The 23,988-nt window shown below is 52.8% G+C and overlaps 2 protein-coding genes across 3 annotated transcripts in view; both read left to right on the top strand.

The window, feature by feature from the left end:
* Positions 1–23,988, top strand: part of LOC143777155 (uncharacterized) — a 349,344-nt gene that overhangs the window by 193,241 nt on the left and 132,115 nt on the right. The gene's annotated exons all lie outside the window — the stretch shown is intronic.
* The window catches only part of PDE3A (phosphodiesterase 3A), a 448,233-nt gene that overhangs the window by 297,740 nt on the left and 126,505 nt on the right, over positions 1–23,988 (top strand). For both annotated transcript variants that reach the window (XM_077267238.1, XM_077267239.1), the window contains one exon: positions 9,373–9,423. In XM_077267238.1, the coding sequence (XP_077123353.1) occupies positions 9,373–9,423 (51 nt within the window). The remainder of the gene's footprint in view (positions 1–9,372; positions 9,424–23,988) is intronic.

Raw genomic sequence — 23,988 nt, 5'->3', positions numbered from 1 at the left:
GCTCTGATGTGGTGTGATGCTGCACTCTGCTGTGATGTGCTCTGATGTGGTGTGATGCTGCACTCTGCTGTGATGTGCTCTGATGTGGTGTGATGCTGCACTCTGCTGTGATGTGCTCTGATGTGGTGTTATGCTGCACTTTGCTGTGATGTGCTCTGATGTGGGGTTATGCTGCACTCTGCTGTGATGTGCTCTGATGTGGGGTTATGCTGCACTCTGCTGTGATGTGCTCTGATGTGGGGTTATGCTGCACTTTGCTGTGATGTGCTCTGATGTGGGGTTATGCTGCACTCTGCTGTGATGTGCTCTGATGTGGTGTGATGCTGCACTCTGCTGTGATGTGCTCTGATGTGGTATGATGCTGCACTCTGCTGTGATGTGCTCTGATGTGGTGTGATGCTGCACTCTGCTGTGATGTGCTCTGATGTGGTGTGATGCTGCACTTTGCTGTGATGTGCTCTGATGTGGTGTGATGCTGCACTCTGCTGTGATGTGCTCTGATGTGGGGTTATGCTGCACTCTGCTGTGATGTGCTCTGATGTGGTGTGATGCTGCACTCTGCTGTGATGTGCTCTGATGTGGTATGATGCTGCACTCTGCTGTGATGTGCTCTGATGTGGTGTGATGCTGCACTCTGCTGTGATGTGCTCTGATGTGGTGTTATGCTGCACTTTGCTGTGATGTGCTCTGATGTGGTGTGATGCTGCACTCTGCTGTGATGTGCTCTGATGTGGTGTTATGCTGCACTTTGCTGTGATGTGCTCTGATGTGGGGTTATGCTGCACTCTGCTGTGATGTGCTCTGATGTGGTGTGATGCTGCACTCTACTGTGATGTGCTCTAATGTGGTGTGATGCTGCACTCTGCTGTGGTGCTCTGATGTGGTGTGATGCTGCACTCTGCTGTGATGTGCTCTGATGTGGTGTGATGCTGCACTCTGCTGTGATGTGCTCTGATGTGGTGTGATGCTGCACTCTGCTGTGATGTGCTCTGATGTGTTATGCTGCACTCTGCTGTGATGTGCTCTGATGTGGTGTGATGTTGCACTCTGCTGTGATGTGCTCTGATGTGGTGTTATGCTGCACTTTGCTGTGATGTGCTCTGATGTGGGGTTATGCTGCACTCTGCTGTGATGTGCTCTGATGTGGTGTGATGATGCACTCTGCTGTGATGTGCTCTGATGTGGTATGATGCTGCACTCTGCTGTGATGTGCTCTGATGTGGTGTGATGCTGCACTCTGCTGTGATGTGCTCTGATGTGGTGTTATGCTGCACTTTGCTGTGATGTGCTCTGATGTGGTGTGATGCTGCACTCTGCTGTGATGTGCTCTGATGTGGTGTTATGCTGCACTTTGCTGTGATGTGCTCTGATGTGGGGTTATGCTGCACTCTGCTGTGATGTGCTCTGATGTGGTGTGATGCTGCACTCTGCTGTGATGTGCTCTGATGTGGTATGATGCTGCACTCTGCTGTGATGTGCTCTGATGTGGTGTGATGCTGCACTCTGCTGCGATGTGCTCTGATGTGTTATGCTGCACTCTGATGTGGTGTGATGCTGCACTCTTCTGTGATGTGCTCTGATGTGGTATGATGCTGCACTCTGCTGTGATGTGCTATGCTGTGATGTAATGTGCTGGGCTCTTTCTCTTTATTCTTGGCCTTTTCTCTGTGCTGTGGTCTGTCTGTGCTATGCTCCTTATCTTTGTTCTGGGCTCTTTCTCTCTGTGCTGTGCTCTCTCTGTTCTGTACTCTTTGTTCTTTCTCTCTGCACCGGGCTCTTTCTCTCTGCACCGGGCTCTTTCTCCCTCCGCTCTGCTCTCTCTCTGTGCTCTGCTCTATCTCTCTGAACTGGGCTATTTCTCTTTGTGCTGTTCTCTTTCTCTCTGCGCCGTACTCTCTCTCTGCGCCGTGCTCTCTCTCTGCGCCGTGCTCTCTTATCTTTGCTCTTTCTCTCTGCGCTGGGCTATTTCTCTCTGCCCTGTTCTCTTTTTCTGCGCCGTGCTCTCTTTCTGCTCTGCTCTCTCTCTGTGCTCTCTGTTCTGTGCTCTCTCTGCGCTGCGCTGTTCTCTTTCTCTCTGCGCCGTGCTCTCTCTCTGAGCTCTTTCTCTCTGTTCTTTGCTCTATCTCTCTGTGCTGTCCTCTTTCTCTCTGTTCTTTGCTCTATCTCTCTGCGCTGTCCTCTTTCTCTCTGTGCTGTCCTCTTTCTCTCTGCGCTGTCCTCTTTCTCTCTGCTCTGGGCTCTCTCTCTCTGTTTGCTCTTTCTCTCTGCGCTGTCCTCTTTCTCTCTGCGCTGGGCTCTTTCTCTCTGCGCTGGGCTCTTTCTCTCTGTTCTTTGCTCTTTCTCTCTGTTCTTTGCTCTTTCTCTCTGTCCTTTGCTCTCTCTCTCTCTCTGCGCTGGGCTCTTTCTCTCTGCGCTGGGCTCTTTCTCTCTGTTCTTTGCTCTTTCTCTCTGTTCTTTGCTCTCTCTCTCTGCGCTGGGTGCTTTCTCTCTGTTGTTTGCTCTTTCTCTCTGTTCTGGGCTCTTACTCTCTGTGCTGTTCTCTTTCTTTCTGTTCTTTGCTCTTTCTCTCTGTCCTTTGCTCTTTCTTTCTGTTCTTTGCTCTCTCTCTCTCTGTGCTGGGTGCTTTCTCTCTGCGCTGGGCTCTTTCTCTCTGTTCTTTGCTCTTTCTCTCTGTTCTTTGCTCTTTCTCTCTGTCCTTTGCTCTCTCTCTCTCTCTGCGCTGGGCTCTTTCTCTCTGCGCTGGGCTCTTTCTCTCTGTTCTTTGCTCTTTCTCTCTGTTCTTTGCTCTCTCTCTGCGCTGGGTGCTTTCTCTCTGTTGTTTGCTCTTTCTCTCTGTTCTGGGCTCTTTCTCTCTGCGCTGTTCTCTTTCTTTCTGTTCTTTGCTCTTTCTTTCTGTTCTTTGCTCTCTCTCTCTCTGTGCTGGGTGCTTTCTCTCGGTGACTGGGCACATGAGCTGTTGCAATTCTCAGTAGAATTTTGCAGAGCTCAGACATTGTGGGAGAATGAGATGTTTCCTCTGGATGTCCAGTAATCGTTATCTGCATCAACACAATATGGATTAGACAGGAAAGAAGTGACATAAGGAAGAGCAGACATACAGTACAGTCTGGAGAGGAGCTGCACACACTGCAGCAGGGAGCACAGCACCACCTGCTGTCTGCCTAGCACACTGCTCAGTATGAGCCTGCAGCTATTGTATGTGCCAACGGTTATATGATTCTTCTATTATGTATCCTTCTTATATTTCATCACTTTGTAATATTATGAGGGTGCTGTCCTGTAGAGAGTGCTGTCCTGTAGAGAGTGCTGTCCTGTAGAGAGTGCTGTCCCGTAGAGAGAGTGCTGTCCTGTAGAGGGTGCTGTCCTGTAGAGAGTGCTGTCCTGTAGGGAGTGCTGTCCTGTAGAGTGCTGTCCTGTAGAGTGCTGTCCTGTAGAGTGCTGTCCTGTAGAGGGTGCTGTCCTGTAGAGAGTGCTGTCCTGTAGAGAGAGTGCTGTCCTGTAGAGGGTGCTGCTGTCCTGTAGAGGGTGCTTTCCTGTAGAGAGTGCTGTCCTGTAGAGGGTGCTGTCCTGTAGCGAGGTGCTGTCCTGTAGCGAGGTGCTCTCCTGTAGAGGGTGCTTTCCTGTAGAGGGTGCTGTCCTGTAGAGAGTGCTGTCCTGTAGAGGGTGCTGTCCTGTAGAGGGTGCTGTCCTGTAGAGGGTGTGCTGCCTGTAGAGGGTGTGCTGTCCTGTAGAGGGTGCTGTCCTGTAGAGGGTGCTGTCCTGTAGAGAGAGTTCTGTCCTGTAGAGAGTGCTGTCCTGTAGAGGGTGCTGTCCTGTAGGGAGTGCTGTCCTGTAGAGGGTGCTGTCCTGTAGAGGGTGCTGTCCTGTAGAGGGTGCTGTCCTGTAGAGAGAGTTCTGTCCTGTAGAGAGTGCTGTCCTGTAGAGAGTGCTGTCCTGTAGAGAGTGCTGTCCTGTAGAGGGTGCTGTCCTGTAGAAGGTGCTGTCCTGTAGAGGGTGCTGTCCTGTAGAGAGTGCTGTCCTGTAGAGGGTGCTGTCCTGTAGAAGGTGCTGTCCTGTAGAGGGTGCTGTCCTGTAGAGAGAGTTCTGTCCTGTAGAGAGTGCTGTCCTGTAGAGAGTGCTGTCCTGTAGAGGGTGCTGTCCTGTAGAAGGTGCTGTCCTGTAGAGGGTGCTGTCCTGTAGAGGGTGCTGTCCTGTAGAGAGTGCTGTCCTGTAGAGGGTGCTGTCCTGTAGGGAGTGCTGTCCTGTAGTGGGTGCTGTCCTGTAGTGGGTGCTGTCCTGTAGAGGGTGCTGTCCTGTAGACGATGCTGTCCTTTGGGGGTTCTGTCCTGTAAGGGGCACTGTGCTCTAGGGGGCCCACTGTCCTGTAGAGAGCGCACTGTCCTATAGAGGGCACTGTGCTCTAGGGGATAACTGTCCTGTAGGGTGCACTCTACTCTATGGGGTTCTCTGCTCTAGGGGGCACTGTGCTCTAGGGGGCGCACTGTCCTGTACATATTGCACTGTCCTGTAGGGAGCGCACTGTCCTGTAGGGGGTGCATTGTCCTGTAGGGAGCGCACTGTCCTGTAGGGGGCACTGTCCTGTAGGGAGCGCACTGTCCTGTAGTGGCTGCACTGTACTGTAGGGGGTGCACTGTCCTGTAGGGAGCGCACTGTCCTGTAGGGAGCGCACTGTCCTATAGGGAGCGCACTGTCCTGTAGGGGGCACTGTCCTATAGGGAGCGCACTGTCCTGTAGTGGCTGCACTGTACTGTAGGGGGTGCACTGTCCTGTAGGGAGCGCACTGTCCTGTAGGGAGCGCACTGTCCTATAGGGAGCGCACGGTCCTGTAGTGGATGCACTGTCCTGTAGGAGGGGCACTGTCCTGTAGGGAGCGCACTGTCCTGTAGGGAGCGCACTGTCCTGTAGTGGCACACTGTACTGTATGGGTTGCACTGTCCTGTAGGGGGTGCACTGTCCTGTAGGGAGCGCACTGTCCTGTAGGGGGCACTGTCCTGTAAGGAGTGCACTGTCCTGTAGGGCGCTCTGTCCTGTATTGGCTGCACTGAACTCTATGGGGTGCACTGTCCTGTAGGGAGCGCACTGTCCTATAGCGAGCGCACTGTACTGTGGGGCGCACGGTCCTGTAGTGGCTTCACTGTACTGTAGGAGGGGCACTGTCCTGTAAGGAGCACACTGTCCTGTATGGAGCGCACTGTCCTGTAGTGGCACACTGTACTGTACAGGGTGCACTGTCCTGTAGGGAGCGCACTGTCCTGTAGAGAGTGCACTGTACTGTAGTGGCACACTGTACTGTACGGGGTGCACTGTCCTGTAGGGAGCGCACTGTCCTGTAGGGAGTGCACTGCCCTGTAGTGGCACACTGTACTGTACGGGGTGTACTGTCCTGTAGGGAGCGCACTGTGCTTTAGGGGGCACTGTCCTGTAGGGCGCGCACTGTCCTGTAAGGAGCTCACTGTCCTGCACACTGTACTGTACGGGGTGCGCTGTCCTGTAGGGAGCACACTGTGCTCTAGGGGGCACTGTCCTGTAGGGAGCGCACTGTGCTCTAGGGGGCACTGTCCTGTGGGGAGTTCACTGTGCTCTAGGGGGCACTGTCCTGTAGGGAGCGCACCGTCCTGTAGGGAGCGCACTGTGCTCTAGGGGGCACTGTCCTGTAGGGAGCGCACTGTGCTCTAGGGGGCACTGTCCTGTAGGGAGCTCACCGTCCTGTAGGGAGCGCACTGTGCTCTAGGGGGCACTGTCCTGTAGGGAGCACACTGTGCTCTAGGGGGCACTGTCCTGTAGGGAGCGCACTGTCCTGTAGGGAGCGCACCGTCCTGTGGGGAGTTCACTGTGCTCTAGGGGGCACTGTCCTGTAGGGAGCGCACTGTGCTCTAGGGGGCACTGTCCTGTAGGGAGCGCACTGTGCTCTAGGGGGCACTGTCCTGTAGGGAGCGCACTGGGCTCTAGGGGGCACTGTCCTGTAGGGAGCGCACTGTCCTGTAGGGGGCACTGTCCTGTAGGGAGCGCACTGTCCTGTAGGGAGCGCACTGGGCTCTAGGGGGCAGTCTTGTACCCCCACCCTGTTTTCCCATCACTCCTTCCTCTTGGGAGTTCATCTCCGGTTCACTTTGATGTCATCTAGTTAATGATTTCCTTCGGATATTAAATCGCGGCTCATCTCTCTAGGAAGTTAATTACATGGCAATTGATTAAATGTGAACTGCTGCTCATTAACTCTTCAGCTACCAGGAATGTTGTGGGAAAGCATGTGCCCCCTCCAGATGTCTGCTCCGCTAATACCACTCCCATCATCCCCATCATTTTCAGCTGCTGCTCTCGGGGGACATTCATCCGCAGAATGTTCTGTACTTTGCACACATGAGCCGCCATGATCACTGCTCCGGCTGAATGTCTGCAGCTCGGTGGTTTGTAGGATTGTGCAGAACTTGTGGAGCTCTTGTTTGGGCCCTGAACACAATGGACTACATCCCCCCAGTTCCTGATAGTCATTCATGGGTTAATGTTGCGGCAGTCCCAGGAGTGCTGCAAATGCCCCAGCGTTACTATGGTGGTGGGTCAATGGGTCACTGCTTCTTCTGCATACACGGGTTCTTCCAGGTGTGATGTCAGAGCAGCACTGTCACCTATCCTCATGTCCCTCGGGGTCTCTTCACCATCCAAAGCCTGCAAGTCTCACATGCATCCAGAAAGAGAAGCTGCAGCTCCATCCCCCTCTCCCCTCACAGCCTGCAGTCTCAGGCACCCAGAAAGAGAAGCTGCAGCTCCATCCCCCTCTCCCCTCACAGCCTGCAGTCTCAGGCAACCAGAAAGAGAAGCTGCAGCTCCATCCCCCTCTCCCCTCACAGCCTGCAGTCTCAGGCAACCAGAAAGAGAAGCTGCAGCTCCATCCCCCTCTCCCCTCACAGCCTGCAGTCTCAGGCACCCAGAAAGAGAAGCTGCAGCTCCATCCCCCTCTCCCCTCACAGCCTGCAGTCTCAGGCAACCAGAAAGAGAAGCTGCAGCTCCATCCCCCTCTCCCCTCACAGCCTGCAGTCTCAGGCACCCAGAAAGAGAAGCTGCAGCTCCATCCCCCTCTCCCCTCACAGCCTGCAGTCTCAGGCAACCAGAAAGAGAAGCTGCAGCTCCATCCCCCTCTCCCCTCACAGACTGCAGTCTCAGGCAACCAGAAAGAGAAGCTGCAGCTCCATCCCCCTCTCCCCTCGCAGCCTGCAGTCTCAGGCACCCAGAAAGAGAAGCTGCAGCTCCATCCCCCTCTCCCCTCACAGCCTGCAGTCTCAGGCAACCAGAAAGAGAAGCTGCAGCTCCATCCCCCTCTCCCCTCACAGCCTGCAGTCTCAGGCACCCAGAAAGAGAAGCTGCAGCTCCATCCCCCTCTCCCCTCACAGCCTGCAGTCTCAGGCACCCAGAAAGAGAAGCTGCAGCTCCATCCCCCTCTCCCCTCACAGTCTGCAGTCTCAGGCACCCAGAAAGAGAAGCTGCAGCTCCATCCCCCTCTCCCCTCACAGCCTGCAGTCTCAGGCACCCAGAAAGAGAAGCTGCAGCTCCATCCCCCTCTCCCCTCACAGCCTGCAGTCTCAGGCACCCAGAAAGAGAAGCTGCAGCTCCATCCCCCTCTCCCCTCACAGCCTGCAGTCTCAGGCAACCAGAAAGAGAAGCTGCAGCTCCATCCCCCTCTCCCCTCACAGCCTGCAGTCTCAGGCAACCAGAAAGAGAAACTGCAGCTCCATCCCCCTCTCCCCTCACAGCCTGCAGTCTCAGGCACCCAGAAAGAGAAGCTGCAGCTCCATCCCCCTCTCCCCTCACAGCCTGCAGTCTCAGGCAACCAGAAAGAGAAGCTGCAGCTCCATCCCCCTCTCCCCTCACAGCCTGCAGTCTCAGGCACCCAGAAAGAGAAGCTGCAGCTCCATCCCCCTCTCCCCTCACAGCCTGCAGTCTCAGGCACCCAGAAAGAGAAGCTGCAGCTCCATCCCCCTCTCCCCTCACAGCCTGCAGTCTCAGGCAACCAGAAAGAGAAGCTGCAGCTCCATCCCCCTCTCCCCTCACAGCCTGCAGTCTCAGGCAACCAGAAAGAGAAGCTGCAGCTCCATCCCCCTCTCCCCTCACAGCCTGCAGTCTCAGGCACCCAGAAAGAGAAGCTGCAGCTCCATCCCCCTCTCCCCTCACAGCCTGCAGTCTCAGGCACCCAGAAAGAGAAGCTGCAGCTCCATCCCCCTCTCCCCTCACAGCCTGCAGTCTCAGGCACCCAGAAAGAGAAGCTGCAGCTCCATCCCCCTCTCCCCTCACAGCCTGCAGTCTCAGGCACCCAGAAAGAGAAGCTGCAGCTCCATCCCCCTCTCCCCTCACAGCCTGCAGTCTCAGGCACCCAGAAAGAGAAGCTGCAGCTCCATCCCCCTCTCCCCTCACAGCCTGCAGTCTCAGGCACCCAGAAAGAGAAGCTGCAGCTCCATCCCCCTCTCCCCTCACAGCCTGCAGTCTCAGGCACCCAGAAAGAGAAGCTGCAGCTCCATCCCCCTCTCCCCTCACAGCCTGCAGTCTCAGGCACCCAGAAAGAGAAGCTGCAGCTCCATCCTCCTCTCCCCTCACAGCCTGCAGTCTCAGGCACCCAGAAAGAGAAGCTGCAGCTCCATCCCCTCTCCCCTCACAGCCTGCAGTCTCTCAATCACTGAGAAATAGAAGTGCAGCTCCATCCCCCTCTCCCCTCACAAATTGCAGTCTCTCAACCACTGAGAAATAGAAGTGCAGCTCCATCCCCCTCTCCCCTCACAGCCTGCAGTCTCAGGCACCCAGAAAGAGAAGCTGCAGCTCCATCCCCCTCTCCCCTCACAGCCTGCAGTCTCTGGCACCCAGAAAGAGAAGCTGCATCTCCGTCCCCTTCTCCCCTCACAGCTTGCAGTCTCAGGCACCCAGAAAGAGAAGCTGCAGCTCCGTCCCCCTCTCCCCTCACAGCCTGCAGTCTCTCAACCACTGAGAAAGAGAAGCTGCAGCTCCATCCCCCTCTCCTCTCACAACCTGCAGTCTCAGGCACCCAGAAAGAGAAGCTGCAGCTCCATCCCCCTCTCCCCTCACAGCCTGCAGTCTCAGGCACCCAGAAAGAGAAGCTGCAGCTCCATCCTCCTCTCCCCTCACAGCCTGCAGTCTCAGGCACCCAGAAAGAGAAGCTGCAGCTCCATCCTCCTCTCCCCTCACAGCCTGCAGTCTCAGGCACCCAGAAAGAGAAGCTGCAGCTCCATCCCCCTCTCCCCTCACAGTCCGTGCATATCACGTCTGTGGTCTCTGTATCACGTGTGCAGTCCGTGTATTCCTTGTGTGTCGTGTTTCTAGTACATGTAACACATGTTCTCCATTAATACTCCTCTCTTTTCTTCGCAGATAATGGGTCACCCAGAATGGGATTACAAGAGAAGCTCCCGGGGTTCACAGGTCAGTGCCGCTCCGGTATTCCCCACATATATAAATACAGATGTGTCTTGTCAGGGTCTTCTCCACTTCGGTATACCGTATATACAGTTGTGCTCAAAAGTTTACACACCCCGGCAGAATTTTTGCTTTCTTGGCCTTTTTTCAGACAATATGAATGATAACACCAGAACTTTGTCTCCACTCGTGGTTGGGAGAAGCCATTTATTGTCAAACTACTGTGTTTTCTCTTACTTCTGGTTCTGTAGCCCATTCCAGCTTTGTGCAGGTCTATGATCTTGTCCCTGACATCCTAATACAGCTCTTTGGTCTCGCCCATGTTGTAGAGGTCAGAGTCTGACTGATAATGGAGTCTGTGGACCGGAGTCTTTTATAAAGGTGACTATGTAAGACAGCTGTCTATAAAGCAGGTAACGAGTTGATTAGGAGTCTAACTGGTCTGTAGGAGCCAGAACTTAATGGTCGGTAGGGGATCACATACTTATTTCCCCCACTGTAAAATGCAAATAAATGTATATCATTTATACAATGTGATTTTCTGGATTTTATTTTTGGTTTTCTATCTCTCAATGTTAAAATTAACCGACCCTTAAAATTATAGACTGTTCATGCCTTTGTCAGTGGGCAAACTTACAGAATCAGCAAGGGATCAAATACTTATTTCCCCCACTGTATGTATTGTGGTAGAGCGGCTCATTCGGCTGGACACAGGAGGTATAAATGGAACACTGTCTCTTTAAGAAAATGCTTGGATTATTGTAGCAGCATAAACCAAGCTATGAAAGTAGACTCAAAGGATACGATGGCTAGCACTCAAAGATTAGAATGACGGTGCTAGTGAAAGGGGCCAGTGGTCCCATAAAGAATAGATCCAAAAAATCACTGCACATGTACGAAAATTATGCTTCAAGTGAGGATTTATTAATAGTGATTGCTGAAGCGACAGGCCAAATGACGTTTCGGCCAGTTAATAGCCCTGATCACAGTCGCTCACTGGTAAAGACTGGACTTGTGTTAAGGTGAGGTACCCCGAGTAATGGCTTCTAAAGACATGGAAGTGTCAGCTTCTACCACTGTGCCACCAACGGATAGCGACTGCTCCACACCAGAACCTACTGTGTGGAACCTTCTTTAGTCAGCACCTGTGAAAAGATCCCTGTCCAATTTAGAACCCATTACTCAGTGTACGTCACCTTACCACAAGTCCAGTCTTTACCAGTAAGCAACTATGTGATCAGGGCTATTAACTGGCCGAAACGTTATTTTGCCTGTCGCTTCAACAATCACAATAAATAAATCCTCACTTGAAGCATAATTTTCAACTCGTACGTGTGCAGTGATTTTTGTGAACTAAGCTATGAAAGTAAACAGGGCCCTCCGGGCAAAACTAAGTAACAAAAAGAAACAGTGCTTTTCCTATCGGGGATCAGACCGCTCACAGGCAGCAATGTCCACGGTTCAGATTGAGCACACACCTTCCTGGAGTGCTCCCTTTCCAGGCTCCTCCTGAACACTCAGATCTTCAGCCATTTAAGCCCAGACCATTAGATTCCTCCATCATGTGATTGATCACATCATCTCGACATCACATGGGTCCTGTCAGGACACTGCGGGTGGAGATATGGTGGTGATAAGGTGGACCCCCTCCCACACGCTCTATGGAAGTCCACTAAAACCAGCTGATAACATAAGTCTTCTTCTCACAAGAGGAGAGTTTCCTACATAGGTATAGGACTGGGTGTTCGTCACCATCTATAACCTGGGACAGCACAGCTCCAAAACTGACTTCTGAGGCATCTGTCTGGAGCACAAACTCCTTCGCGAAGTCTGGTGCGACCAAAACTGTGTGCACAGGACTAGCTTCAACTCCTGGAATGCCATCTCCACTTAAGAGAACCATTTGGCCATCATCGACTTTGTGCCCTTGAAAAGATCAGTCATGGAGAAGTTCAGGATAAATCGCCGATAATATTCCACAATTCTGAGGAGCGCCCTGACCTGCTTTTTGGAGATCGGCTTTGGCCACTTCTGGATTGCCTCCACTTTGTCTACTGGCGGCTTTATCTTGTCTCTTCCAACAATATAGCCCAAGTACTTCGCCTCCTCTTTCCCGACGGCACACTTCTTTGGGTTTATGGTCAACCCCTTCTTCCCTTAATGCATCGAGTAACACCTGGACCTTCTGCAGGAGACTTCCCCAATCTGGGCTAAAGATCTCGATGTCGTCCAAGTAAGCGGCGGCGCACTTCTTGTCTGGGACTAGTGTCCAGTCCATAGCCCTCTGGAAGGTAGCTGGGGCTCCTTATAGTCCGAACGGCATGCGGGTATATCACAGTCATATTTTCCCCGTACATTTTTCAAGGTCAAGTCCTGCATTTGAGCAGTCCCCAAATTCCCCCCAGAAACCCGCGGTTCTGGAGTTTCAGTCTCACTGGTCACCATCTCGTCCTGGTCACCAGCCAGGACACACAAGGGGAACTCATCTATCTGCGACTGTGATGGGTTTTCTACAGGGTTGAGCTGGCTCCTGTCTGCGTCCTTTGATATCTCCGCCTTCCCCCACAAGTCTCTCCTGATTATCACAGGATGCTGCAAACCTTTGACCACCCCGACCTCTTGAGACTCTGTAACCTGGCTTGTTTTAACCAACACTCTGGTGACAGGATAGTCTTTGGCGTCCTCGTGGTTACAACGTACACTCACGTGTTTCCCTGGGATCAACTGATAGGGAAGTGAGGCCCTTATCAGGGTCACCAAACTCCCTGAGTCTAAGGCCTCTTTCACATTTGCGTCGTGTGACGTACGTCGCAATGTGTCGTTTTGGAGAAAGAACTCTTCCTGAAAAGTTGCCCGCAGGATGCGTTTTTTCTCCATAGACTTGCATAAGCGATGCATTGCGGCGGATTGCCACACGTCGCATCCGTCGTGCGACGGATGCGTCGTGTTTTGGCGGACTGTCGGCACAAAAAAAGTTCCATGTAACTTTTTTTTGTGTGTCGCGTCCACCATTTTCGACCGTGCATGCGCGGCCGAAACTCCGCCCCCTCCTCCCCAGACTGCAGAATGGGGCAGCGGATGCGTTGTAAAACTGCATCCGCTGCCCACGTCTTGCAGTTATTTCACAGCGTCCGTTGGTACGTCGGCCCGACGCATTGCATGTGAAAGTAGCCTTAGAGTCCTGTCACCAGCACCCCATTTATTGACACAGGACAAGCCTGCGGCCCCTCACCGGGCTGATAGCCCACATTGAAGGCAGGATATACATAGTAGGAGCAGCGCCTCCCTAGGCTACAGTCCATTTCTTCGGAGAACAAGGGACAACAGGCAGCTAAATGTCCAGGACCGCTACATCTCCAGCAAAGCAAGTCTTTACCCGTGGCCTTTGAGAACCCCTCAGTGACCCCTTGGAATCTAGGACTCCTCCCAGTGATGGCATTACTACGCCTCTTTTGGGGCTCTGGTTCTCTCTCGGTACCCCATTATGGGGAGGTACCACCCTCTGGCTTTCTTAAGAACTTCTCGACCACCTGGAACCGTTCCACTAGGCCCACCAGTTCGTCCGCATTTCGGGGATCTCCATGGCAACCCAGGGCTGCAGCGACTTATGAAGGGAGTGCACGAACCTGTCCATGACAACGTGCTCAACCATCTAGGCTGGAGTGGAGGATTCTGGCTGCAGCCATTTTTGCACCAGATGCAGTAGGTCAAACATTTGGGATTGAGGCAGTTGTCTCCACAATAGGCACAGTGGTGAACCCGTTGTTCTCTGACAGTCACTCCTGCACATTCCAAAATGTCAGTCTTTAACTTGCCATACTCCTGTGCATCCTGTAATGCTAGATCATAATAGGCCTTCTAGGGCTCACCAGTCAAATAGGGGGCCAGAACCTCCGCCCACTGCTCTGGAGGTAGCTTCTCACACTCCGCTACCCACTCAAACACAGTCAAAAATGCCTCCACATCATCACCCAGGGTCATTTTTTTGCATGTCTTGTCTTACCGTCTTACGGACATACGTGTCGTCACCTCAACTTGTGGGAGGTGCTGCCGGCCTTCCACGAACCGCCTCAGTAAGCAAGTCAGTCTGCTGCTGATGCTTCTGCTGCATTTTTTGTTTAAGCAACTTACTGGTCTCCTGCTGCGCCATCTGTTGCTGCTGTGATTGCTGCTGATGTTGTAGCTGCTGCTACTGCTGTGCTTGTAGCAGATGTTTGAGGAGGTCTTCCATCTTGCCTGGCATCTACGCTTTATTGAAGACAGCATAAACCAATCTATGAAAGAAAACATGGCCCTCTGGGAAAAACAGCAAAACAAAGAAGCAAAAAGAAACACAGTCCTTTTCCTAGCGGAAATCAGCCCGCTCACAGACAGCAATGTCCACGGTTCAGGTTTAGCACACACTTACCTGGAATGCTCCCTCTCCAGGAACCACTGAACACTGGAAGCTCTGCCAGTCAGCCATTTAAGCCCAGACCATGAGATTCCTCCATGTGACTGATCACATGATCTCGACATCACACAGGTCCTGTATGGACTCTGCATGTGGAGATACTGTGGACCTCCTCCCACCCGCTCTATGGAGGTCCACTAAAACCAGCCCATAACATAACTCTCAACACGCAGTGCTGGAGGAAACTACTCTGGTTTCACATTAATGACGCCATCATGCGCAGAGACACACATCTCCCCTCCATCACTTCACCAGTATAAATGTCTTCTGTCACATGGTTTCTTATACTCAGGTCTATTTCCTTTTTGTGTTCTGGAACAACAAAAACAAATTAAAAAAAGGCCAAATTGAACTTGATTTTATACAAAACCATAAAAATGGTCCGGACAACATTATTGGCACCTTTCCCAGTGAAGTTATGTGCAATTTGTGTTTTTTCTCTATGTTTTGTGTTATCCAAATAGACAGAAAGGAAATAAACCTGTGTGTAACAAAACCTGAGGAACCGCGAAAAAATTCTGCAAGAAACACTTCATGTTCTGGAACTATCTAAAGGGTGCCAAGACTATACATCCAGAATATAAACATGTGTTATTTGGAGGTCTCCTCCGTTCTGGTGTGCACTACATATTTATGTATACACTAGATGGTGGCCCGATTCTAACGCATCGGGTATTCTAGAATATGTATAATAGTGTATAGCACAGCCCAGGCAGTATATAACACAGCCCACGTAGTATATAATGCAGCCCACATAGTATATAACACAGCCACGTAGAATATAGCACAGCCACGTAGTATATAACACAGCCATGTGGTATATAACGCAGCCCACGCAGTGTATAACACAGCCCACAGCACAGCCACATAGTTTATAGCACAGCGTACGTAGTATATAGCACAGCAACATAGTATATAACACAGCCCACGTAGTATATAACACAGGCCACTGTTGTGAATTCTGCTCTTGGGCTCCCTCCGGTGGTTGTTAGTGGTAGTGCAGTGGTCTCTGGATTATAGGCCAGGGCAGGTGTTTCTGCTTATTGCAGCTCTATTAGGTATTTAGGTGTGTAGGATCCATCGATCCCTGCCAGTTGCCCATAGTATCTTGGAGGGATTGCATCTCTGTCTGGCTCCACTGCCCTGCTTTCATTTCAGCTAAGATAAGTGCCTTGTTTTGGTTCTCTGTAGCACGCATGCAGTGTGCTTTTATGTGCAGTGCAATCTATTGTGTTTTGTCCAGCTTGACTTGTTTGGATTTTTCTGTCATGCTGGTTTCTCTGGAGATGCAGATATACATCCTATGTCTTTAGTTAGATGTAGTATATAGTATTTTCTGCTGTGGAATTTTCTAGTGTTTTAATACTGACCGCTTAGAACTCTGTCCTATCCTTTCTATCTAGCTAGAAGGGCCTCTTTTGCTAAACTCTGTTTTTTCTGCCTGTGTACGTATTTCCTCTTAAACTCACAGTCAATATTTGTGGGGGGCTGCCTATCTTTTGGGGCTCTGCTCTGAGGCAAGATAGGATTTCCCATTTCCATCTTTAGGGGTATTTAGTCCTCCGGCTGTGTCGAGGTGTCTAGGCCTGGTTAGGTACATCCCACGGCTACTTCTAGTTGCGGTGTCAGTATTAGGATTGCGGTCAGTACAGGTACCACCTACTCCAGAGATAGTCTCATGCGGCTCCAGGGTCACCGGATCATAACAGGCCACACAGTATATAACACAGCCACATAGTATATTGCACAGCCTCGTAGTCTATAGCACAGCCACGTAGTATATAGCACAGCATACGTAGTATATAGCTTAGCAATAGAGTATATAACACAGCCCATGTATATAACACAGGCCACGCAGTATATAACACAGCCACATAGTATATTGCACAGCCACATAGTATATAGCACAGCCCACGTAGTATATAACACAGCCCATGTAGTATATAGCACAGCGACATAGTATATAACAGCCCACGCAGTATATAACACAGTCCATGCAGTATATAACACTACCACGTAGTATATTGCACAGCCACGTTGTATATAACACAGCCCATGTAGTATATAGCATAGCAACATAGTATATAACAGCCCACACAGTATATAACACAGTCCATGCAGTATATAACACAGCCCACACAGTATGTAACTCAGGCACGTAGTATATAACACAGCCCACGTAGTATATAGCATAGCCACATAGTATATAACACAGGCCATGCAGTATATAACACAGGCCACGCAGTATATAGCACAGCCCACATAGTATATAACACAGCCACGTAGTATATAATGCAGCCCACGCAGTATATAACACAGCCCACAGCACAGCCACGTAGTCTATAGCACAGCCACATAGTATATAGCACAGCGTATGTAGTATATAGCACAGCAACATAGTCTATAACACAGCCCACATAGTATATAACACAGGCCACGCAGTATATAACACAGCCACATAGTATATTGCACAGCCCACACAGTATATAGCACAGCCATGTAGTATATTGCACAGCCCACGCAGTATATAACGCAGCCAATGCAGTATATAACACAGCCCACAGCACAGCCACATAGTATATAGCACAGCCACGTAGTATATTGCACAGCCACGTAGCTTATAGCACAGCGTACGTAGTATATAGCACAGCAACGGAGTATATAACACAGCCCACATAGTATATAACACAGCCACATAGTATATTGCACAGCTATGTAGTATATAGCACAGCCCACGTAGTATATAACACAGCCCACATAGAATATAGCACAGCGACGTAGTATATAACACAGCCCACGCAGTATATACAACAGCCCACATAGTATATAGCACAGTGACGTAGTATATAACACAGCCCATGCAGTATATAACACAGCCCACACAGTATGTAACACAGGCACGCAGTATATAACACAGCCCATGTAGTATATAGCATAGCCACGTAGTATATAACACAGCCCACGTAGTATATAACACAGCCCATGTAGTATATAACACAGCCCACGTAGTATATAGCATAGCCACGTAGTATATAACACAGCCCACGTAGTATATAGCATAGCCACGTAGTATATAACACAGCCCACATAGTATATAGTATAGCCACGTAGTATATAACACAGGCCACGCAGTATATAACACAGCCCACGCGGTATATAACACAGCCATGTAGTATATAACACAGCCCAAATAGTATATAGCACAGCCCACGCAGTATATAACACTGCCCACGCCAGCCGGGCATGACCAATCAGCGAGCCGGCATTTCCGTTACGGAAGTTACAGACAAGCAGACGGAAGTACCCCTAAGACAATTATATATATATAGAAGATGTGTTATTTGGGGGTCTCCTCCGCTCTGGTATACACTACATATTTATGTGTACTTGTGTTATTTGGGGGTCTCCTCCGCTCTGGGGTGACATCACAGGACGATGTGTCAGGGGCGAGGTCATGGGGTCACCCTGAGGCGAAGCATGGATGCAGTGTAACCTGTGGGACGGTGTATTGCAGTCAGTGACGTCATGTGTCTCCCATTACCGTCTATGGCGGCCCAGACCCATGAGGGCACAGGTCGCCCGGGGGGCTCATCCTGTCAGTCCCTGGTGTGGGGTCATTTGTCTGCAGGAGGTAATGACCGCACTAATGTCATCCGTGAATGTGATTACAGGCCCGGGAGCGGCTCGTTAATGTCTCCTGTGACGTCAGGTAATGAAGTTACTGCGCAGATGGCAGACAATTAGCGCAGCGGCCAGATTGTGCCGGACCCCCGTGTGACAGAATCCCCCCGGACACTCTGATGTTTACCACAGTCAGCCTGGCCATGAAAGGTGCAGAGCGAGGCGCTGATGGCTTCTGGGAATTACAGGTCCATCAGAATCCAAGCCCACCTGCTACATAAAGATGGTGGTTCTGATCCTCCAACCAGTGGATTTCTGATGTTTGCAGAAATCATTATTATATAGGTCATTCCTCCCAGGAGAGGCAGCGCGCTGTGTCCTCAGGGAGGGGCTGTGGTGTGTGAAGAGTCCTCAGGGAGGGGCTGTGATCTGTGAAGAGTCCTCAGGGAGGAGACTGTGATCTATGAAGAGTCCTCAGGGAGGAGACTGTGATCTGTAAAGAGTCCTCAGGGAGGAGAGTGTGATCGGTAAAGAGTCCTCAGTGACGGGCTGTGGTGTGTGAAGAGTCCTCAGGGAGGGGCTGTGATCTGTGAAGAGTCCTCAGGGAGGAGACTGTGATCTGTGAAGAGTCCTCAGGGAGGGGCTGTGGTCTGTGAAGAGTCCTCAGGGAGGGTCTGTGGTCTGTGAAGAGTCCTCAGGGAGGAGACTGTGATCTATGAAGAGTCCTCAGGGAGGAGACTGTGATCTGTAAAGAGTCCTCAGGGAGGGGCTGTGATCTGTGAAGAGTCCTCAGGGAGGAGAGTGTGATCGGTAAAGAGTCCTCAGTGACGGGCTGTGGTGTGTGAAGAGTCCTCAGGGAGGGGCTGTGATCTGTGAAGAGTCCTCAGGGAGGAGACTGTGATCTATGAAGAGTCCTCAGGGAGGAGACTGTGATCTGTAAAGAGTCCTCAGGGAGGGGCTGTGATCTGTGAAGAGTCCTCAGGGAGGAGAGTGTGATCGGTAAAGAGTCCTCAGTGACGGGCTGTGGTGTGTGAAGAGTCCTCAGGGAGGGGCTGTGATCTGTGAAGAGTCCTCAGGGAGGAGACTGTGATCTGTGAAGAGTCCTCAGGGAGGGTCTGTGGTCTGTGAAGAGTCCTCAGGGAGGGGCTGTGATCTGTGAAGAGTCCTCAGGGAGGGGCTGTGATCTGTGAAAAGTCCTCAGGAAGGGGCTGTGATCTATGAAGAGTCCTCAGGGAGGGGCTGTGATTTATGAAGAGTCCTTAGGGAGGGGCTGTGATCTATAAAGTGTCATCAGGGAGGGGCTGTGATCTATGAAAACTCCTCAGGGAGAGGACTGAGATCTGTAAAGAGTCATTAGAGAGAGGCTGTGATCTATGAAGAGTCCTCAGGGAGGGGCTGTGATCTATGAAGAGTCCTCAGGGAGGGGCTGTGATCTATGAGGCGTCCTCAGGGAGAGGACTGAGATCTGTAAAGAGTCATTAGAGAGAGGCTGTGATCTATGAAGAGTCCTCAGGGAGGGGCTGTGATCTATGAAGAGTCCTCAGGGAGGGGCTGTGATCTATGAGGCATCCTCAGGGAGGGGTCTTTGATCTGTGAAAAGTCCTCAGGGAGGGGCTGTGATCTATGAAGAGTCATTAGAGAGGGGCTGTGATCTCCTGAAGAGTCCTCAGGGAGGGTCTCTGATCTATGAAGAGTCCTCAGGGAGGGGCTGTGATCTATGAAGAGTCCTCAGGGAGGGCTGTGATCTATGAAGAGTCCTCAGGGAGGGGCTGTGATTTATGAAGAGTCCTCAGGGAGGGGCTGTGATTTGTGAAGAGTCCTCAGGGAGGGGCTGTGATCTGTGAAAAGTCCTCAGGAAGGGGCTGTGATCTATGAAGAGTCCTCAGGGAGGGGCTGTGATCTCTGAAGAGTCCTTAGGGAGGGGCTGTGATCTCTGAAGAGTCCTCAGGGAGGGTCTCTGATCTATGAAGAGTCCTCAGGGAGGGGCTGTGATCTATGAAGAGTCCTCAGGGAGGGGCTGTGATCTATGAAGAGTCCTCAGGGAGGGGCTGTGATTTATAAAGTGTCATCAGGGAGGGGCTGTGATCTATGAAGACTCCTCAGGGAGGGGACTGAGATCTGTAAAGAGTCATTAGAGATAGGCTGTAATCTATGAAGAGTCATCAGGGAGGGGCTGTGATTTATGAAGAGTCCTCAGGGAGGGGCTGTGATTTATGAAGAGCCCTCAGGGAGGGGCTGTGATCTATGAAGTGTCCTCAGAGAGGGGCTGTGATTTATGAAGAGTCCTCAGGGAGGGGGCCGTCATGTATGAAGTGTCATCAGGGAGGGGCTGTGATCTGTGAAGGAGACATTGATCTATGGGGTCTTTGTGTAGGGGGCTGTGATCTATTTGGAATCTTTGTGTAAGGGGGTGTGATCTATGGGGGGTCCTGTGGGAGGAGACATTGGTCTATGAGGAGTTCTGACCCTGAGCAGTACCTTATCTATATTGATTATGTCCTGGATGAGAGACCCTGGTGTCCTCTGCAGTGATTGTCTAATGATAAAGCATCTCCATTGAATGAAGTGAATTCTGAATAAAACCACTTGGTGCGAGCGGGATAATGAGCGAGCGGGATAATGAGCGAGCGGGATAATGAGCGAGCAGCATTGGGAACAATTGCTCATTGTCTTTATCAATCTATTCCCTATAATTGAATGTGGAGCGCGGCGGCGTCTGCTCCTCGCGGCGGCGTCTGCTCCTCGTCAGGACCGCGGCTTCGCACTTTACCCTCTGGTTCCTAAGCAACCCTTCTTCTAAGATTAAAGACTTCCTGAGCCATCCGCCTCCGGCACAGGTTCACTGGACACTTGCCGGCGATCGTACCGGCGTCCATGGTCTCCCACAGCCAGACTCTACCTCCGCCATGAGCTGGAGAAGCCTCCGCCGCCTGAAGCGGAGGAGGGAGGTCGTCCCGTCCAGGGCTCAGGTACGCGGAGGGGGTGCAGTGCATGCTGGGAGCGGTGCAGCGGGGGCCCGGGGTTCATGATGCAGCGTCTCCTTTTATCATTGTTCCTAAACTTCCCATTTATTAACAGCAGGCAGAGATCTTGGCAAAGAGCAGGATAGTCATCTGTGAGGAGTACCGGCCCGGATAGTCGGCTGTGAGGAGTACTGGTCCCAGATAGTCGGCTGTGAGGGGTACCGGCCCGGATAGTCGGCTATGAGGGGTACCGGCCCCGGATAGTCGGCTGTGAGGAGTACTGGTCCCAGATAGTCGGCTGTGAGGGGTACCGGCCCAGATAGTCGGCTGTGAGGGGTACCGGCCCCGGATAGTCGGCTGTGAGGAGTACCGGCCCCAGATAGTCGGCTGTGAGGAGTACCGGCCCCAGATAGTCGGCTGTGAGGAGTACCGGGCCCAGATAGTCGGCTGTGAGGAGTACCGGGCCCAGATAGTCGGCTGTGAGGGGTACCGGCCCGGATAGTCGGCTGTGAGGGGTACCGGCCCCGGATAGTCGGCTGTGAGGAGTACTGGTCCCAGATAGTCGGCTGTGAGGGGTACCGGCCCAGATAGTCGGCTGTGAGGGGTACCGGCCCCGGATAGTCGGCTGTGAGGAGTACCGGCCCCAGATAGTCGGCTGTGAGGAGTACCGGCCCCAGATAGTCGGCTGTGAGGAGTACCGGGCCCAGATAGTCGGCTGTGAGGGGTAACGGCCCTGGATAGTCGGCTGTGAGGGGTACCGGGCCCGGGTAGTCAGCTGTGAGGAGTACTGGTTCCAGATAGTCGGCTGTGAGGGTTACCGGCCCGGATAGTCGGCTGTGAGGGGTACCGGCCCCGGATAGTCGGCTGTGAGGAGTACCGGCCCCAGATAGTCGGCTGTGAGGAGTACCGGCCCCAGATAGTCGGCTGTGAGGAGTACCGGGCCCAGATAGTCGGCTGTGAGGGGTAACGGCCCTGGATAGTCGGCTGTGAGGGGTAACGGCCCCAGATAGTCGGCTGTGAGGGTTACCGGCCCGGATAGTCGGCTGTGAGGGGTAACGGCCCCAGATAGTCGGCTGAGAGGAGTACCGGCCCCAGATAGTCGGCTGTGAGGAGTACCGGCCCCAGATAGTCGGCTGTGAGGAGTACCGGGCCCAGATAGTCGGCTGTGAGGGGTAACGGCCCTGGATAGTCGGCTGTGAGGGGTAACGGCCCCAGATAGTCGGCTGTGAGGGTTACCGGCCCGGATAGTCGGCTGTGAGGGGTACCGGCCCCGGATAGTCGGCTGTGAGGAGTACCGGCCCCAGATAGTCGGCTGTGAGGAGTACCGGCCCCAGATAGTCGGCTGAGAGGAGTACCGGCCCCAGATAGTCGGCTGTGAGGGGTAACGGCCCTGGATAGTCGGCTGTGAGGGGTAACGGCCCCAGATAGTCGGCTGTGAGGAGTACCGGCCCCAGATAGTCGGCTGAGAGGAGTACCAGCCCCAGATAGTCGGCTGTGAGGGGTAACGGCCCTGGATAGTCGGCTGTGAGGGGTAACGGCCCCAGATAGTTGGCTGTGAGGATTACCGGCCCCAGATAGTTGGCTGTGAGGGGTAACGGCCCCGGATAGTTGGCTGTGAGGAGTACCGGCCCCAGATAGTCGGCTGAGAGGAGTACCGGCCCCAGATAGTCGACTGTGAGGGGTAACGGCCCCGGATAGTCGGCTGTGAGGGGTAACGGCCCCGGATAGTTGGCTGTGAGGATTAACGGCCCCAGATAGTTGGCTGTGAGGGGTAACGGCCCTAGATAGTCGGCTGTGAGGAGTAGCGGCCCCAGATAGTCGGCTTTGAGGGGTAACGGCCCCAGATAGTCGGCTGTGAGGAGTACTGGCCCAGGATAGTTGGCTGTGAGGATTACCGGCCTCGGCTAGTCAGCTGGGAGGAGTACCAGCCCCAGATAGTCGGCTGAGAGGAGTACCGGCCCCAGATAGTCGGCTGTGAGGGGTAACGGCCCTGGATAGTCGGCTGTGAGGAGTACCGACCCCGGATAGTTGGCTTTGAGTGGTAACGGCCCCAGATAGTCGGCTTTGAGGGGTAACGGCCCCAGATAGTCGTCTGTGAGGAGTACCGGCCCCAGATAGTCGGCTTTGAGGGGTAACGGCCCCAGATAGTCGGCTGTGAGGAGTACTGGCCCAGGATAGTCGGCTTTGAGGGGTAACGGCCCCAGATAGTCGGCTGTGAGGAGTACTGGCCCAGGATAGTCGGCTTTGAGGGGTAACGGCCCCAGATAGTCGGCTTTGAGGGGTAACGGCCCCAGATAGTCGGCTGTGAGGAGTACTGGCCCAGGATAGTCGGCTTTGAGGGGTAACGGCCCCAGATAGTCGGCTTTGAGGGGTAACGGCCCCAGATAGTCGGCTGTGAGGAGTACTGGCCCAGGATAGTCGGCTTTGAGGGGTAACGGCCCCAGATAGTCGGCTTTGAGGGGTAACGGCCCCAGATAGTCGGCTGTGAGGAGTACTGGCCCAGGATAGTCGGCTTTGAGGGGTAACGGCCCCAGATAGTCGGCTTTGAGGGGTAACGGCCCCAGATAGTCGGCTGTGAGGAGTACTGGCCCAGGATAGTCGGCTTTGAGGGGTAACGGCCCCAGATAGTCGGCTTTGAGGGGTAACGGCCCCAGATAGTCGGCTTTGAGGAGTACTGGCCCAGGATAGTTGGCTGTGAGGATTACCGGCCTCGGATAGTCAGCTGGGAGGAGTACCAGCCCCAGATAGTCGGCTGTGAGGGGTACCGGCCCCAGATAGTCAGCTGTGAGGAGTACCGGCCCCAGATAGTGAGGAGTACCACTGACAGGAAGCAAAGATCTAGATAACGGTGGTAGTGAAGCTTTTCCTGGTGATGAGAGTTGTGGTACCCTCCGTGGCATCACCCTGATCGGGGTCACTGGAGGCTCGCTCGGGGGCCTCAAGCTCTGTAGGGTCCTGAACCTCTCGCATTGCACTTGCAGCGCCAATTAAGGCTGGAGGGCAAATTGGCCTTACGTGCCTCAGATGGTGCCATCCTCATTTGTACAGACATGGAGCAGTGCTCTGCTTCTCCTATAATGCAGTGCAGCAGGACACGTAAGGCCAGCAGAGGACGCCACTTATGAGCACACACAGGCATATTATTGGTGCCACGTTATGTCCATAGCTTCAGATGCATCATAGACATGGCGAAACCGTGGGTGATCAATGGATGGGGGAGAAGGACACCGTGGGTGATCAATGGACGGGGGAGAAGGACACCGTGGGTGATCAATGGACAGGGGAGAAGGACACCATGGGTGATCATAGGACAAAGGACAAGTACACCGTGGGTGATCAATGGACGGTGGAGAAGGACACCGTGGGTGATCAATGGACGGAGGACACCGTGGGTGATCAATGGATGGGGAGAGGGACATCGTAGGTGTTCAATGGACGGAGGAGAAGGACACCGTGGGTGATCAATGGGTGGGGAGAAGGACACCGTGGGTGATCAATGGGTGGGGAGAAGGACACCGTGGGTGATCAATGGAC

The sequence above is a fragment of the Ranitomeya variabilis genome, chromosome 5 (assembly GCF_051348905.1).
Source record: "Ranitomeya variabilis isolate aRanVar5 chromosome 5, aRanVar5.hap1, whole genome shotgun sequence".
Taxonomy (NCBI): Eukaryota; Metazoa; Chordata; class Amphibia; order Anura; family Dendrobatidae; genus Ranitomeya; species Ranitomeya variabilis.
The sequence above is the reverse complement of the archived record's forward strand: the minus strand, read 5'-3'. Positions and strand labels throughout refer to the sequence as shown.